The 18,555-nt window shown below is 42.9% G+C and overlaps 1 protein-coding gene and 1 long non-coding RNA gene across 5 annotated transcripts in view; one reads left to right on the top strand and one right to left on the bottom strand.

The window, feature by feature from the left end:
- The window catches only part of LOC129472171 (uncharacterized), a 119,976-nt gene that overhangs the window by 6,228 nt on the left and 95,193 nt on the right, over window positions 1–18,555 (bottom strand). The window lies entirely within an intron of this gene.
- Window positions 1–18,555, top strand: part of TRAF3IP2 (TRAF3 interacting protein 2) — a 43,108-nt gene that overhangs the window by 13,392 nt on the left and 11,161 nt on the right. For 2 of the 4 annotated variants that reach the window (XM_055261302.2, XM_063631059.1), the window contains 3 exons: window positions 7,638–7,830; window positions 12,237–12,415; window positions 15,076–15,164. In XM_055261302.2, the coding sequence (XP_055117277.1) occupies window positions 7,638–7,830; window positions 12,237–12,415; window positions 15,076–15,164 (461 nt within the window). Of the gene's footprint in view, window positions 1–7,637; window positions 7,831–12,236; window positions 12,416–12,451; window positions 14,538–15,075; window positions 15,165–18,555 lie in introns of those variants that run through there. The other 2 variants (XM_063631064.1, XM_055261322.2) reach the window with 2 other exon arrangements.

Raw genomic sequence — 18,555 nt, 5'->3', positions numbered from 1 at the left:
GTGTTAGTGGAGTTACAGAGAAATGAATATTCCCAATCACTCTTGATAGGAGTGTAAATTGGTGCAATCTCCCAGAAGGCAATTTCACTATCACAATTTTATATGTGCTTCCTCTTTGGCCCAGCAGTTTCACTTATAGGAATCTATCCTATAGAATCATTAAACAAGCATATACAAATACAAGAACAAGAATGTTTATTAAAGCATTGTTGCATTAGAGTAAAAACAAAAACAATTACAATGCCTATCAATAAGGGGCCAGATAAGTCATTTGTGATTTATGTATACAATGGACTACTAGGCCCATGTTGCACTGAATACACATTCTGACATCAAAAAGATTAAGTTCAAAGGCAAGAGCTGCAGTGATGATCCCATCCATGTTTATTGTTTTAAAACTATATACGTTTATATGTACATATTAAGTCTAGAAGGATCTAGTGGTGATCTTGGTGGGGAGGGAAGCAGGGAATTAAGAGGAGACAGGTATATTTTGCTTCTAATTTCACATACTTTTGTTGATTTTTAAAAATAGCAAGCGGCCGGGTGCAGTGGCTCACACCTGTAATCCCAACACCTTGGGAGGCAGAGGAGGGCAGATCACTTGAGGTCAGGAGTTCAAGACCAGCCTGGCCAATATGGTGAAATGTTGTCTACTAAAAATACAAAAATTAGCCGGCCATGGTGGTGGGCGCCTGTAATCCCAGCTACTCGGGGAGGCTGAGGCATGAGAATCACTTGAACTTGGAAGGTGGAGGTTGCAGTGAGCTGAGATCGCGCCACTGCACTCCAGCCTGGTCAACAGAATGAGACTCAGTCTTAAAAACAAAAAAACACATAGAAAACATAAAAATAAAAATAGCAAACAAGTATTACTTCTATAATTAAGAAATGAGTAAAAACTGAAAAGAACAAAGGGAAACTGAGCGCGTACAGAAGGCAAGCTCGCCCCAATTCACCTTGCATGTCCCTTGGCCCTGGCTCCCATCTAACCACAGAGAAGAGGGTCAGGGTTGCCAGTGCTGATGGCTTTGTTGCAGGGCATTGCAGCCCTAGAATATTTATGAGGCCTCCAGGAGCAATGAGTCCCACGAAGGTTGCTGTGAGGATTAAATGAGATAATGTATTAAAGGCACTAGGAAAGTGGCTGGCTGGTGGTAAGCCCTCAATACTAACAGCTTTTAGTTATTATTGTTATTATTTAAATGCATCCTGCAGCCCAGTTCTGCAGGGTGCTCCTCTACTTCCAGATCCCACTCACTGGCACAGATTTTAAGCATTCAGGGCAGGCGTACAAATGCTTAGTTTCATGTCAGGGCTATAACTGCACTTAATTGCTAACAAAACCACTTCAAAAGAGCTGTTCACCTAAGGGATGCTTGTGCAGTTGGAAACCATGGCTACGTGGCTCTACTCAGCTTTAGAAGAGCATTACTTCCTTACCCATTAATGAATATATAAATAAATAATGATCACCATGCAAATTGCATATCTAAGCTTTTTGCAAGTTAAAGCAAAAATGGTTATTGGTCACCCTTTCATGTAAAAAAAAAAAGTTTTCAAAGTAGGTGAAAATAAGAAAGGGAATAAGCCTATGTTTTCTCCTCACCCCACCGCCTGGAGAAGTCGGCCTCCTGCTGCCTCCGAATCCTTCCACTGAAGGTCACCAGCATGGAGTTCATGGCTGTGCCATCCAATGAAATTCATGATGCAAATATATTGGGAAAAGAGAGAATTAAGTCTAGAGAGTCCTCATTTTATTATAAAATTATTGCTTTCTCTACCAAGGAGACTGAATAGAATAAAATTATGGGTACATGGGTACAATTGTACCTGTGGACCAAAAAAAAATAGGGGATTATTTGTATGCTAGAATGCATGCACAAAAAAACCAGATGGAAGAAATGATAAAGGAGTTGCCTTTCAGGAACCACAGCTGCTTACAGCTGTGGGAGTTCCTGCAACAGTTTATATTGGCCATTTTGTTTCCTGGCTAAACTGATTGCATTATATCACGATTTTTTTTGACAACTTGAAAATCAGATTTTATTTCTCTCTCATAAACTCTTTTAATACCATTCTTAATAAGGAAGAAAAATGTTGCATGTTGTGACTGATAAATGGAAAACCTCATTTGGGATTTGGTTTACACATTCCAAATGGTAAAAGCTCAGTAACATGAAGATCGTGTGTACTCAGGCCAAGAAGATCACAGGATTGACAAATAACATACAGTCCTGGGCGCCCATTGGTGATTGTGCAAGATTTTCATTTTTGCTTTGTGATTAACACTGCCTCTGAACTGAGGAGTTACCATGCTAGCAAATCATTTGTCTATCACATCATCCACCTCCCCGCTCCTACAGAATAAACTCTCTTGATGGAACTGTAGGCACTGGGGACAAGTCCGCAGGGAAGCTATTTTTGAACAGGGATTCTCAAGTAGGTGGCTGTCGACTCATATGTCTCCCCTTCTCACACACTAACTAGTGTGGGTTTGTGTTTAAAAACAGACACCCACAGACACACAGATTTTCTCTTTCTCTCTCCATTTATTTTGAGCTACTTCCAAGGGAACCGTATCCTATTTATCTTTGTTCACCAAGTGCCTGGTCATCGAGGTTCAATACATATTTGTTGAATGAATAAAAAGAAATCTGTTCTCTACTTCCTGGGGAAAGGAGTGAGCCTTAATCACGAGTAGAGTCTTTGTGATGTGAAGCCTTGGAAAAGCCATTTTTTTTTTTTTTTTTGGTCTGGGAGGGAAGCAAAGAAGGGAGTCAATGAAATTTGGAAACAGAACCTGTCCATCCACTTATCAATTTATTCAGCAAATAGTCATACACCTTCCTTGTTTTCATGGAATTCACAGTCTACTGGAGAGTTGGATAAGAAGTAGAAGTCAAAAACAGAATGACAAGTTATAAGTGCTATAAGGGAAGTAACTGGTTGTTGGAACAGACATTAATAGGTTGGCCAGAGAATGTCTCTTTAAGCAGACATCTGAGCTGAAACCTAAAAGATGAGAAGGTCAAGGAAGCAAGGAGCTAAGGAAGCAAGGAGCTTGATATCATTAAGATACCAAAAGCAAGTCAGTGGGGCCTAGCAGAGTGAGCAAGGAGAGAATGGTGTGCTAGAAGATGAAGGCTGGATGGGCCATGGTGAGGAATCTGGATTTTTATTCTGAGTTAAACTTCTTTACGAAAATGGAAAATTGAACTCTATAATTCTCAATACGGAACTTAGAACAGTACTTGACATGTAGCAAGTGATCAATAAATGTTAGCCATTATTTTACATGTATAGTACCGAAGTAAATTAGCAAGGCTTCGTCATAGTAATTGGAAAAAAATGATTAAAACTTTAGCAGTGAAAAAGATGGTCATTTACCTGATAAACATAGTTTTTATTTAGCAATTTTTCTTGGTTTTTTTTTTTTTGTAGAGATGGGATTTCACCTTGTTGCTCAGACTGGTCTTAAACTCCTGGGCTCAAGAGATTCACCCACCTAGGCCTCCCAAAGTGCTAGGATTACAGGCATGTCCAGCCTATTTAGGAAACTTTTCCATACAACCAGTCAAATTCCAGACAAAGCTGGTCAGATTCCACTTACAAAAGGGAACGCTCATTTTTTATTGATCCATTGATACTCAGTTTTCCTTTGTTTTCAACAATAAAAGGACAGCATGGAGGATTATATTGTCAGTACCCTAATTTTAAAAATTGATGAGGTGTATCATTTTCATCTGCTCACATAAGCTGGCATAACTTTTTACCACAGGTGGCCGTTTCTGAAATGAAAGTTACAGCTAATCAAACACTTAGCCCACATGCCTTGGTGATTTTAATGATATGATTTGTTGCTATGAGACAAAAACATGTTGTGAGGGAAATAATCTGTTAGGAATCATATGACCTTGATTCAAAGGCTTTTGATTAACAGCACTAACATCCGCTTTCTGGAAAAGAAATAAACCCTATGATTAGAGCTTGGTAGTCCTTTTAAAGCAAATAAAACAATATTAGCCATTCATTAATGGATATAGGAAGAAAAATGGCTTCAAACATTAAAAACTTCTCAAGATACTTTCAGCTCTTTCCTCATAAACTTTGTCTCCTCTTTTACCTTGTGTTTCTCCTTCCTACTTCTGGAGGGAGACACCGATTAAACCAAAAAACCCCCAAAACAAATGGACAGCAGAAGAGAATTAAGACAGTCTAGGGCAGTGGTCCCCAACTTTTTTGGCACCAGGGACCAGTTTCATGGAAGACAATTTTTCCACGGACTGGGGATGGGGATGGTTTGGGGATGATTCAAGTGCATTACATTTATTGTGCACTTTATTTCTATTATTGTTGCATTGTAATATATAATGAAATAATTACACAACTCATCATAATGTAGAATCAGTGGGAGCCCTGAGCTTGTTTTCCTGCAGCTAGATCTGGGGGCGATGGAAGACAGTGACAGATCAGCAGGCCTTGGATTCTCATAAGGAGCGTGCAGCCTAGATCCCTCATGTGCGCAGTTCACAATAGGGTTTGCACTCCTATGAGAATCTAATGCCGCTGCTGATCTGACAGGAGGCAGAGCTCAGGCGGTAATGCAAGTGATGGTGAGTGGTTGTAAATACAGACAGAGCTTCACTTGCTCACCCACTATTTACCTCCTACTGTGTGGCCTGGTTCCTAAAAGGCAATGGACTGATACCAGCCTGTGGCCTGGGAGTTGGGGGCCCCTGGTCTAGGAGACCTGTGCCCTAGAAAGTATTAATAGATTGTGCAGTCCTAAATGGCTTCTCTTTTTCTGTAAGTTGGCTTTGTAACTATTGAGCCTTCATTCATTCATCTATTGAGCATCCCCTGGGTGCCAGTACTATCCTTGGAGACATGGTGGCAAGAGGACACAGTCCATGCTTTCACAGAGCTTATATTCTAGTAGGGAAAACAGGTAAGAAGTTGACAGGTAAAAGTCATGCTTACTTATGCAAACCCATGATAGGAACTATGAAGAAAGCAAAATAGGGAATGGGATAAAGTAACTGGGTGAAGACGCAGGCCTCTTTGGACAGGTGATATTTGGGCTGAGCTCTGAATGGCAAGAAGTCAGTCTGTGAAAACCTAGGGCAAAAACATTCTGGACAAAGAGGGTGGCAAACTCAGGATCCCAAAGGAGAGGACAAGTTTGGGATATTCAAAATGAAGCCAGAGCTTAGTGGGCCAGTGACAGTGTAGTGGGAGGCAAGATCTACAGGGGCTGGAACCTGATCAAGCAGGGTGGATTGTAAGTGCAATCCACCAAGACGGTTCTATCTACAGCTGGGTTTGTAAAGGGTCTGCTCACGAAAGGTTCATCAAAAAGCAGGGCTGGCCCCTACCTGGGGACCTGATAGCAGTGGCATTTTTTGCTATTTTTTAAACTGAGGGAAAGGAGCAGTAGTGACCTGCTCTGTTGCCCTGAAACTGCAACTGGTGATCTGGACCCCCTGGAATATATCCGCCCTGCCCTGAGAAGGCTGCCAAGGTGAAGCCTGTGCAGTAGACCTTGTCCGAGACCATAGGAGTCTCTGTGGGCCTGTCTTCCATTCTGAGAGCAGTCCCTTCAAGTCCCAGTCTCCTTTGTCATCCAGGTGCAGGGATAGATCTAGGCAGATCCGTTTCTCCTCCTCCCCCTCTTTAAACCCCTACTACTTGTCATGACCAGGCCTAAGCAATATCAGGGCAAGGTTCATGGGGTCCTGCCAGGAGACAGCCTGGGTTGGAGGGGCATGGTCACTTTTGCCAGAAGAAGCATGACTGGAAGGACCCAGGTGGTGACATGGGTCAAAGGAGACAATAATAGATTTAGTCCAGGGAATCTGACCACACTTGAGAGACTAGCTTGGGCACATCGCCAGGTCACCCAAACAGTTTCCTGAGTCTAGGCACTGGGAACCTGGAGAAGGCCACACTAGTGAACGTGCACATTATTTATCTCTTGTTCTGTATTTGAGGCCATAATTCCCCTGAATGTTCCTTTGAAAACGTAGATGGCTCCTGACTGCTTTGCCAAGCTAAGAATACAGTTCTTTTTTTTTTTGTTTTTGAGACGGAGTCTTGCCCTGTTGCCCAGGCTGGAGTGCAATGGCACAATCTCAGCACACTGCAGCCTCCGCCTCCCAAGTTCAAGGGTTTCTCCTGCCTCAGCTTCCTGAGTAGTTGGGGTTACAGGTGCGCGCCATCACGCCCAGCTAATTTTTGTATTTTTAGTAGAGATCAGGTTTCACCATGTTGGCCAGGCTGGTCTCGAACTCCTGAACTCAGGTGATCCATCCGCCTTGGCCACCCAAAGTGCTGGGATTACAGGTGTGAGCCACCGCACCTGGCCTTAAGAATCAATTTTTAGCCACATTCTCAGCTTCTCATTTTGGTTTCAACCTACCAGTCACTTTTTTGTTTACTTGCCAGTTTTATTTTGCTGTACATCCCTGTATGTATCCTATCTACATGGCAGGCAAACTTGATTATTACTTTTATAATCAGCAAAAGAATTTTAAGATCAATGAGGGTTGATCTTAAAAGAATCAAAATAATTTTAAGATCAATGAGGGTTTTAAAAAACAACAACAAAACATCTTCCTTCTTGTCCTAACTAGTTACGCCTCCTCCTGGATTGTCTTACTGCATATGTGGGTAGCAGGGGCAGTGCTTGGATCACTAGGAGGTGCTCATTGTTCGTCTTGCAGGGCTACCATGTGGCTCTCTTCAGTCCTCTTGCATCTCTCATATTTCCCAACACCTCACCCCCTTTGGGCCTGGGCCATTCCCTCAGAGCTCTTCCCTCTCCCCCTTACTTGGTTCCCTGCATCTCTCCTCTGGGCTTTTAGTTCTATTCTTTTGCCTGGTCAGGCAGGCTGCCCTTCCCTGGGGACCCTCCTGCTCCTGGTCCTGGCTGGGACCCACTTTCTCCCAGGTTGCACATTCACGTAAGTCACTGCCAGCTCTGGCTTTGCTCTGAGCCCAGCCCTCTTCAAGCAGCCCTGGCTCCAAGTGCACGTAGGCTCTAGCAGGAGAGGACCAAGGGAGTTGGAGGGTGTTGCCAGTTGGTTGGCTAGTTCCCAGGAGGATGAGCCAAGTTTTCGTTCATTTACCTCTTCTTAAGAGGAGAGTTGGGTGTGTGTGTGCGCACGCACGTGTGTGTGCACATGCACACGTGTGTCCACTTGGGGGAGGAAAATACAGAGCAGTGATTCTATATCATACAGATAATTTTTCCTAGCCTTGGGTTCGGGACATGAAGGAAATTATGGTACGAATGGTGGTGTGAAAGAGGTTCTTCATGGCTGGATTTTCCTAAGTATCTTACAAAAAGAGGAGCCTGTGTAGAGTTTTTTGAAAAGTTTTTTGAGTTTTCCAGCTGGAATACCAAACTGGTGATTTCACAGATGTTTTTATTTAGGACAAAAAAAAAGTGAATTTCATGAAAACACTCAAGTAATTAACAGTAGAGAAATATGGCAAACATCACAGAGGTGGTAACAGATATCTGGACCCCTCAGCTTGGATCAAGACACAAATGAGCATGGAGCTTACAACTCCTTTCACACGAAGGAGCTAGAGTTGATGTTCCCTGTTGTCTTTGTTGTCTTCACCTACAGATGGCCATGACTACCCTCGAGCAGCCTACCAGCAAGTGATCCAGCCGGCTCTGCCTGGGCAGCCCCTGCCTGGAGCCAGTGTGAGAGGCCTGCACCCTGTGCAGAAGGTTATCCTGAATTATCCCAGCCCCTGGGACCAAGAAGAGAGGCCCGCACAGAGAGACTGCTCCTTTCCGGGGCTTCTAAGGCACCAGTAAGTATGACAGGCCCAACCTTCAGGCATTTTTAACATGGAAAGGAATTATGCCAATGCAACGAAGATGGAACAGAATTCTCTATAGGTTTGCTAACCCATGTTAGTGAGCAAGTCACATGGTGGAACGCCCAATATAGACTTTTCAGGTCAGGAGGAAACGGAAGCTGGTTGACAAGGATCTCTTTATCAGACATAGAAAGCCACTAGTGACTAGTCGAAATTCTCTTTAAGGAAAGGCTCTTCAGATGTTCTCCAAGTGACACCCCTTTCTTTTATTTTCAGATCATCTGAATTTTTAGTCCACAAAATAGATTTTTGATTTTACTATGACTGACTTCCACTCTTAGCCAATTCTTTATATGTCTAGTGTCTGTTTCTGTTTAAGCCTATTTCTTACTTTAAAATGTTAAATTCAATTAATTTTCCATCAAAATTTAAAATTACCTGTTCTTTTCTTTTTTTGAGACAGGGTTTTGCTCTGTCACCCAGGCTGGAGTGCAGTGGTGCAAACTTGACTCACTGCAACCTCTACCTTACAGGTTCAAGCAATCCTCCCACCTCAGCCTCCTAAGTAGCTGGGGCTAGAAGCACGTGCCACCATGCCCAGCTAACTTTTGTATATTTTGTAGTGAGGGGATCTCCCTATGTTGCCCAGCTGGTCTTGAACTCCTGGGCTCAAGTGATCCACCCACCTTGGCCTTCCAAAGTGCTGGTATTACAGGCATGAGCCACTGCGCCTGGCCTATTATTTTCTTTTGTAATAAAAACATTCATATATGTTGAGTACCATTATTAGGTCTCTCCTATGCTTAACTCTGTATTTTCATGACTTCAGTTGTCTAATTCTTCAATCTTTTTTTTTTTTTTTTTTTTTTTTTTTTTTTGAGATAGAGCCTTGCTCTGTCGCCCAGGCTGGAGTGCAGTGGCATGATCTTGGCTCACTGCAACCTCCACCTCCCGGGTTCAAGCTATTCTCCTGCCTTAGTCTCCTGGGTAGCTGCGCGCCACCATGTCTAGCTAATTTTTGTATTTTTAGTAGAGATGGGGTTTCACCATATTAGCCAGGCTAGTCTCGAACTCCTGACCTTGTGATCTGCCCGCCTCGGCCTCCCAAAGTGCTGGGATTGCAGGCTTGAGCCACTGTGCCCTGCCTCTTTAATCATTTTTTTCCCTTATTCTCTTTGGACTTTCCTTTTCTCTTAATTTATGGATCTAAAATATATAGGTAAAACTCATGTAAATGGAGCTTCCTCATTTATGACAATATTTGGAAGAAAGTAGATTAAATGTTTACTTTTGCGCAAAAACAACTTTTGTATACCACTGTAAAACTAGATTCTGTTTTTATAGCATAGAGTAAAATATGAAGTTCCTATTAGAGTGGATTTTTCAGAAATACAGAAAGTGGTAATTAGTTTGAAAACTTCATGGAAAGAAAAAAAGCCCACTTTATTAACAATGGTGAAGAGGCACATGCCTGCTTTCTCTTTTGCTCAGAAGCCCACAAACCCTCATATTTTCTTTCAAGACAGATCTCTTTTTTTCTCTTTTTCTTTTGAGACAGGATCTGACTCTGTCACTTAGGGTGGAGTGCAGTGGTGTGATCTCAACTCACTGAAACCTCCACCTCCTGCACCCAAGCCATCTTCCAACCTCGGCCTCCCAAGAGTAGCTGGAACTACAGGCGTCCGCTATCACACCCAGCTAATTTTTTTATTTTTTGCAGAGAAGGGATCTCACTTTGTTGCCCAGGCTGGTTTCAAACTCCTGGCCTCAAGTGATCCACCCACATCAGCCTCCCAAAGTACTGGGATTACGGGTGTTAGCCACCGTGCTGGGCCAGATCCTTTATTTTTCTAAACCGTAAATACATGGAGTTTAAACAATGGAATTAGGTAAAATGTGATTTTATAGCAGGATAGGCACTCTAACAGAAGAAATATCTAAAATTCCAGGGAAATAAACAAAATGTAAGCATCTTTATGAAATAAGTTTGGTGTTGAATAGGAAAGAGAATAGTAATTTTTAAAATAAACTTTTATTTTCAAACAATTTTAGACTTACAAAAGAGTTGCAAAGATAATACAGAGTAATTGGTTTTATAGCATCAATTTAAGCCTGTTCTGATCTTCTTGATCTATTTTACCATTTTAGGATAATGAAAAATAAGTTCAGGTAAAGGAGCTAGGCTGGGCATGGTGGCTCACACCTGTAATCCCAGCACTTTGGGAGGCAGAGGTGCGTGGATTATTTGAGCCCAGGAATTTGAGACCAGCCTGGGCAACATAGCGAAAACCCATCTCTACAAAAAAATACAAAAATTAGCCAGGTGTGGTGGCACATACCTCTGGTTCCAGCTACTCAGGAGGCTGAGGCAGGAGAATTGCCTGAGCCCAAGAGGTCAAGGCTGCAGTGAGCCGTGATTGTGCCACTGCACTCCAGCCTGGGTGACAGAGTGAGACTCTGTCTCAAAAACTAAAAAACAAACAAAACACACACACACATACACACAAACCCATCCAACTGAGGTTGGGCATAGTGGCTCATGCCTGTAATCCCAGCACTTTGGGAGGCTGAGGCAGGAAGATCGCTTGAGGTCAGGAGTTTGTGACCAGCTTGGGCAACATGGCGAAATCCCATCTCTACCAAAATAAGACAAATATTAGCCAGGTGTGGTGGCTCATGCCTGTGGTCCCAGCTACTCAGGAGGCTAAGGTGGGAAAATCACCTGAGCCCAGGAGGTCAAGGCTGCAGTGAGCTGTGATTGAACATGGGTGACAGAGCAAGACCCTGTCTCAAAAAAAAGGAAAAAAAAAAAAAAAGAAGCCAGCTAATTCTCCTCTTACTCATAGTTTGAAAGAGAACTTTAATTCAGAAAGTTTACTCTGTCATTAATTTCCACGGTATTGTTTTTATACAGAAGCTTTTGAATATTATCAAGGCCTTAACACTTCTTTATCATATAAGCAATCATCTTCTATAACAACTAAGCAACTTTTGAAACAATTTTTTTGGTGTAAGAGAATTTAATGCAAAAGAACTGGAATGAGTTTTTCTTGGAGAAATAAAAAAAAGAAAAAGAGAAAAAAATATGGAATGGGATCCCCCATTAGCTGAAAGCATATTTTATAGAAATTATTTTCTCTATAATAAAAATATAAAATAAAAATAATCTTAAGCATTCATATTTTCAAAATATAGTACAGTTGAGATTCTGTGTAATTTTATTTTAAATCCTGTTACATAAGACTTTTAGAATTCCTGATTACTCTTTGGGTAAAAATATGAAAAGCGTAAGCAACAATCTATAAAAACTGGGCATATACATAGAGATTTTGTAGTCAAAACATTTTTTTAAATTTATAATATGACACAATTTCAAACACACCACAAATAACAACATCCATGTTCCCACTACCCAGATTTTAAGAATGTTAACATATTGTCACATTTGCTTCAGAATTTTTTTTTAAGAAATAAAACATTATAGAGACAGTTTTAGTCCCACCACCGGTTAGCGCAATACCACAGAAGAGGGCCACCAAAGAGGCTGCCTCCTCTGGCAGTCAGGAAGGTCGAGGATCAGAAAGCCAACACCGCTGTGACCACTGCAATGGTTGGATCGGTTCTGTGCCAGATAGATCTCCACTGGTGAACAATGGATGCCCATGCCCTGCCCTCGACACCTGTGAAGCTGGTAACAGGACACTGGGAGGCTTTCTGGGGAAAACTCAGCACCTCGTCACTGTGCTTACCGACAGAAACCACAGAAGTGGCAGAAGCGTGCTCTCCATTTCCTTCTGCCCTCCAAATCTCACACGAGGGCATCTGATTGTTCATCTCAGCAGAATGCTCGTGGGAATACTGGCAACCAAAATAATAAAGATGCTATCTAATATGGTAGCAACTTCTTTAAAGGGTCTTCAAAATCAGATTTCCATTTATATGTCAACAGTACAATACTTCTAAATCTACATGGCCCTCTTTACCTTTTGATACGTAATTAAATGTTATCTATTATGAGCTAAAAGTCATGTCTTTTTATCTGAATGCCTATAACATCAACCATCTGTGTCACCTGTCATACTAGTTTGTTTTGTTGGTGACCTTGTCTGCCCTGTGCATGAGACTTGTTTTTCCAATTAAACAAATCTTGAATAGAGAAGTCAAATCCTTCTTCCCTCTTTGGAGTCAGAGCACAGGCCCTCACATGTGGCAGCCAGCTGAATCGCTTATTGACTACAACTCCATGGGGCTCCCCTCTTCCTTCTGTCTCAGATAAGAAATACAGGCAGAGGAGAGATAGCCCACTGGGATCTTCCCAGAGTTCTAAAAGTCTTTCTGTCCCTGAAGGTTTGCCTTTGTAAAGAATGAAAATTGACTGTAAATGTATTCCTTTCTAGGGACCAGCCACATCACCAGCCACCTAATAGAGCTGGTGCTCCTGGGGAGTCTTTGGAGTGCCCTGCAGAGCTGAGACCACAGGTTCCCCAGCCTCCGTCCCCAGCTGCTGTGCCTAGACCCCCTAGCAACCCTCCAGCCAGAGGAACTCTAAAAACAAGCAATTTGCCAGAAGAATTGCGTAAGTTGTTTGCAACATTGTTCTCTCCTTCTTTTTTTTTTTTTTTTTTTTTTTTTGAGACGGAGTCTCGCTCTGTCGCCCAGGCTGGAGTGCAGTGGCGTGATCTCAGCTCACTGCAAGCTCCACCTCCCGGGTTCACGCCATTCTCCTGCCTCAGCCTCCAGAGTAGCTGGGACTACAGGTGCCCACTACCACACCCAGCTAATTTTTTGTATTTTTAGTAGAGACGGGGTTTCACCATGTTGGCCAGGATGGTCTCAATCTCTTCACCTCGTGATCCACCTGCCTCGGCCTCCCACAGTGCTGGGATTACAGGTGTGAGCCACTGTGCCCGGCCACTCCTTCTTCTTGTGAGGTCTTGTACTTTGTGATGGCTGGATGATCATTCGTCCCTAATCTCGAAGATTTTCCTTTTTTTTAAGACAGGGTCTCACTCCTGTCGCCTAGGCGGGAGTGCAGTGGTGTGATCATGGCTAACTGCAGCCTCAACCTCCTGGGGTCAGGTGATTCTCCCACCTCAGCCTCCCGAATAGCTGAGGTTACAGGTGCACACACCATACCCAGCTAATTTGCTTATACTTTTACTAGAGACGGGGTTTTGCCATGTTGCCCAGGCTGGTCTTGAACTGCTGGACTTGAGCGATCCACCCGCCTTGGCCTCCCAAAGTGCTAGGATTACAGGCGTGAGCCACTGTACCTGGCCTCATAACCTCAGCTATTTCTCATATACACAGTAAAATAAAATGCACTTTTTTGCTTTTTGCTTAAAAAGTAACCAGCATTTTGTATCAATGTTTTTAGTGATTCTGACACAACTAGTAACACTCAAAAACTGCCTACCTCTAGATTTCCTTAAGCACATACTCCAAAAACAAATAACCTCAATGCCTTTTCCCTCTTCTAAATGATGCTTTTGAGTGGACTTGTCCCTGGGTAAATAGATTGGATGTCCATGTGGTATTGGACAGGGACCCAGCATCTCACCATAAGTTAGCAGCAGCCATCAAGAACGAGGTCATTTCCTGTAGGAATGAGCAATCTTGTTTGGAAAAAACGGTCTCACATTCTCCATACTGCATCACAACCAAATGCAAACTAAGCCTTGTATTTAAAGAAACATTCAACTAAGCGTAAGGTGATGATTCTTTTTCCACATTTTGCTGCCAGAACCAGAAATGTTGAAATATCACCAAAATGTTCTCATATTAAGGTCAGTCAGGACAGTAATTTCCAGAAATCTTAAGAAAACAGCCACTACTTGTGAAATTATTATATGATGTGCTTGCTAGAGAAGCTCAGGTAATTCTAATATGCATTTTCCAAATCTGGGAACCTCTTTGAACCAAACCTGAAACAAAGCCTTTTGCATCTGCTAATTCCTTTTGGGGGATCTGTGCTGTTTAGTCATTGACAACTCTGAAAGATTTCTATGACAATGATTCATTGCTGTTTTCATTCAAAACATTTTATTTCTGAACACTTTCTTAAGGTCTTAATCATTTTAATTTTGAGCATTTCTGGAGAACAGATGCTGCCCCACATACGTTATAGTCCTGATATCAGTCTATAGATCATACATATCTTACCATAATCTATAAAGGAAGTCGTAAAATATGTAAGAATTGGGTGAATGTTAGGTGTTCAGAAGAAAATTGAGTGCCATCAATATATCTGGCTGCTTAAATGAGTTAATATGACCATTATACACACTTCCATTTGGGAGGTGTGTTTCAGAAAACCTCAGTGTAGATACAGACTCGTATTTTCTCTCCAGCCCCCCTTTCTTCTCCATCCTCTGCCCCAAGGGCTTCCTGAGATTTAACTGGTCCATTCCAGACTACAAGCCAACACACAGAGATTATTCAGCTTTCACATTAAAATGCTAGTCAGACAATTTCCCCAAGACTTTAGCCTGAGAAAACACTGGTTCATCCTGACTGGGTTAAGCTTGTCCAAACCGTACTGTCTGCTGCTCTAAGCTGACCCAGGGATGAGTGACGGAGTCTGTGATGTTGGACTGCCCAGAGGCGGTGTCTCTCCTTCAAGCCGCTGAAGTGTTTTTTTACTAACATTTCTGAGCTGTGCTTTGTTTAACTCCAAACTTCCTGGCCTTTCTCCAAAAGTGAGTGGATTGCGGGGAAGAAGGGAGTGGGGAACCACTTTCTCACTCTCCTCCCACTTGATCTTGTCAGAAGAGCGAGCTTTCAGGGCAGCGGAGAGCATCAGGAGATCAAAAGAAGACACTGCTGGGTGGCCCCTTAGCAAGTTTTAGCTTCTCTGCCTGCTGGGAGAGTATTCCTTGGGCACAGTGCCAAGTGTCTCTAAGAAACTAGGCAGTGCCTGATCTTAAGGGCTCGTGGATTCTGGGTGGTGGATTTCCCTAGGCTTGTCTGAGCCTGCCAGTGCTCTCCTCTGTCGCTCTGATTTCCATTCACGCTGAGCGGTCTGCACTCCCTTGGACAGACCCGCTGTCATTTTGGGCCGGAGGAGCTGTGCCCTGAGGACAGCATACAATGCAGGCATAAGCTCTTAGAACACCCCCAGCCCAAGTTTTCCTCTTATTATTCTAGAAGAACAAAAGATATTGCATATAATTTATAAGTTTGTTTAGAATAGAATAATTGGATCAGTTTCTAATAAATGTAAAAATTTTCTCTTAGGGAAAGTCTTTATCACTTATTCAATGGACACAGCTATGGAGGTGGTGAAATTCGTGAACTTTTTGTTGGTAAATGGCTTCCAAACTGCAGTAAGTATTTTGTCCAAATAGATAACTGAACAGTTATAGTGAGTACAATGGAGAGAAAAGCAGCAGAAGAAAAAGTGTAATAGCTGTTGGTGTTTTAAATGATATTATTTGATTTATGTGATTATGCATTGAATGCTTATAGATTTAGGTAATAATTATTTTCTAGATTTTAAGCTATCTGAAGTCTCCAGCATTTTTTTCCTGTATGCTGTTTGAGTGACCCCAAGTATGTCTGAACAGCAAGATCAGTGCTAATGCTGACCACATATGCAGCGGCCCCTGGCCTGAAGGAAACGCCGGGCTCTTGCTACACTTTGTACCTTTGTCCTTTCTCACCAATCATGCCCACTTTGGCTGAGCTTCCCATGATGCAGGAAGCTGCAGGCTTCACCATGGTCACCTGCTTATTTAACAAGGTCCTCTGGTTCTGCACTGGGTTGTGAGGTTTGAAGTAGAATCCTGCAGCCTAAATCCTCCATTGCGCACAGCTGCCATTTTCATACCTTGATGCAGTGATGCTTCTGGATAGGTGACACTGGCCGGGTTTGGGGCTGGTTTAATCCAGTTCCAGGGGAGGCCGACCTCACCCAGCCCTGCAAGCCCACTGTGATCTTGGCTCCAGAAATCTCAGGAAACACACACTGCCCCTGTCCCCCTGCAGTCCCTTGACACAGTACAGCTTAAAGCCATGTAAATTTTTCTCTATGATAAATAAAGTACCACATGATGCTACTCAGGGGACTGGCTTTCCTCAAACACTGAGATAACTTCTTTTCCTTTCCAGAGCCCTCTTCTAGGCCTTTTCTTGTGAATTCTAGAGAGTGGTGAAAAATTAAGGGAAATATCTATGAATATAAATGTCTATGGGTAAAGAGAGATACTTAGTAACTAAATATCAATTTTAAAAGTTATTTAGTATTGTTTAACAGGAGTTTTTATTTGAAGTTTTCTTTATTCTATAAGATAATTTTTTTTTTTAGATGGAGTCTCAAACTGTTGCCCAGGCTGGTGTACAGTGGCACGATCCTGGCTCACTGCAACCTCTGCCTCCCAGGTTCAGCCTCCCAAGTAGCTAGGATTACAGTCGCCCACCACCATGCCAGCTAATTTTTTTGTGTGTGTGTATTTTTAGTAGAGATGGGGTTTCACTCTGTTGGCCAGGCTGGTCTCAAACTCCTGACCTCATGATCTGCCAACCTCGGCCTCCCAAAGTGCTGGGATTACAGGTGTGAGCTACTGCACTTGGCCGAGACAATTTTTTAAAAAAATGAAAAAGTTCTTTTTTAAAAAATGTATACAACTTATACAATCCAACGCCATAATTATATAGAGACTAATATTTCCCTTTCTCATTTCTGGTATAAGAAAGCACTACAGCGGCCAGGTGTGGTGGCTCATGCCTGTAATTGTAGCACTTTGGGAGGCCAAGGCAGACAAATTGCCTGAGCTCAGGAGTTCGAGACGAGCCTAGGCAACATGGAGAAACCCCATCTCTACTAAAAACCCCATCTATGGCCAGGCGCAGTGGCTCACACCTGTAATACTAGCACTCCGTAAGGCTGAGGCAGGCAGATCACCTGAGGTCAGGAGTTCAAGACCAGCCTGGACAACATAGTCAAACCCTATCTCTACAAAAAATACAAAAAAATTAGCCGAGTGTGGTGGCGCATGCCTGTAGTCCCAGCTACTTGGGAGGCTGAGGCACGAGGAGAATTGCTTGAACCCTGAGGTGAAGGTTGCAGTGAGCTGAGATCTCACCACTGCACTCCAGCCTGGGTGACAGAGCAAGGCTCTGTCTCAAAAAAAAAAAAAAAAAAAAAAAAAAAAAAAAAAAAAAAGTTGGCATGGTGGTGTGCGCCTGTAGTCCCAGCTACTTGGGAGGCTGAGGCACAAGAATTGCTTGAACCTGGGAGGTGGAAGTTGCAGTGAGCCAGGATCACACCACTGCGCTCCAACCCAGCCTGGGCAACAGAGCAAGGCTCTGTCTCCAAAAAAAAGAAAAAAAGAAAGCACTGCAGCAACTGTGACATAAAATCAAATTACACTGGGTGTGGTGGTGCATGCCTGTAGTCCCAGCTACTTGGGAGACAGAGGGGAGAGGATCACTTGAGCCCAGGAGTTGGAGGCCAGCCTGGGCAATATAGCAAGACCAGGTCTGTAATATAAATAAATACTAAGACATAAGGCCAGCATTTCAGAAAAGATCTTACTTTTTGTCATTTCCAAAGACACATACTGATTGCCCCTGGAGAAGAGCTTAGGTTTTGTTTGTTTGTTTATCTCAGCAACCAGGGGCCGCTTAAGCAGAATTTAAATCTGTCCCTGACCCTCGTCTCTATGAAGACTTGTGGTAGAAATCACAGAGCCCGGTCCTGGACAGCTAAGTTATTATTGAAACATCTAGATCCCCTTAGTGGAATGAAACACTTAATGAGTAATTTAAGGAGAGTGTAATAAAGGGCCTATTACAAAGCTTTGGGTAGGTTTTAGAGAATCCAATTTTACTGGGGATAGTGCAGTATTCTGGCACTAGCAAAAGCAGGGAGTTGTTACTGCCCCTAGGTCTAAAGAGTCAAAGGAGGAATTCTTACTGGAAGATGAAGAGGATGGCTATATTAGTTTGCTAGGATTCCTATAAAGTACTACAGACTGGGTGGCTTAAGCGTAGAAATTTATTTTCTCACAGTTCTAGAGGCTGTAAGTCCAAGATGAAGGTTTCAGCAGGGTTCATTTCATCCTGAGGCCTTTCTCCTTGGCTGGTAGCTGGCTGTCTTCTCCTTTTGTCCTCACACGGTCTCTTCTCTGTGTGGACACATGTCTGTGTTCTAATCTCTTCTTCTATGGACACCAGTCCTATTGGATTAGGGCCCATACATATCACCTCTTTTTACCCTAATTACTTCTTTAAAGGTCCTATCTCCAAATACAGTCACATTCTGAGGTACTGGGAGATAGGGCTTCAACATAGGAATTTTGGGAACACAATTCAGCCCATAATAGTAGCTGTGTGGAGGAATGATCATAACAGGAGCTATGGACTTTGGGAGAGACTTGGAGAAACAAATGGAAGATATCCAGCTCATCGCACCACCCAGGATGTCCACTACAGTACCTGGGAATAATTTAGAGTGCTTGGATAATAACAATAATCATTATTTTTTATTTATTTAATTTTTTTGAGACGGGGTCTTGCTCTGTCGCCCAGGCTGGGGTGCAGTGGCACGATATCAGCTCACTGCAACCTCTGCCTCCCAGGCTCAAGCAATTCTCCTGCCTCAGCCTCCTGAGTAACTGGGATTACAGGCGCCTGCCACCAAGCTCAGCTAATTTTTTTTTTTGTATTTTTAGTAGAGACGGGGTTTCACCATGTTTGCCAGGCTGGTCTCACACT

The sequence above is a fragment of the Symphalangus syndactylus genome, chromosome 2, assembly GCF_028878055.3.
Source record: "Symphalangus syndactylus isolate Jambi chromosome 2, NHGRI_mSymSyn1-v2.1_pri, whole genome shotgun sequence".
In the NCBI taxonomy this organism is placed as follows: Eukaryota; Metazoa; Chordata; class Mammalia; order Primates; family Hylobatidae; genus Symphalangus; species Symphalangus syndactylus.
The sequence above is the reverse complement of the archived record's forward strand: the minus strand, read 5'-3'. Positions and strand labels throughout refer to the sequence as shown.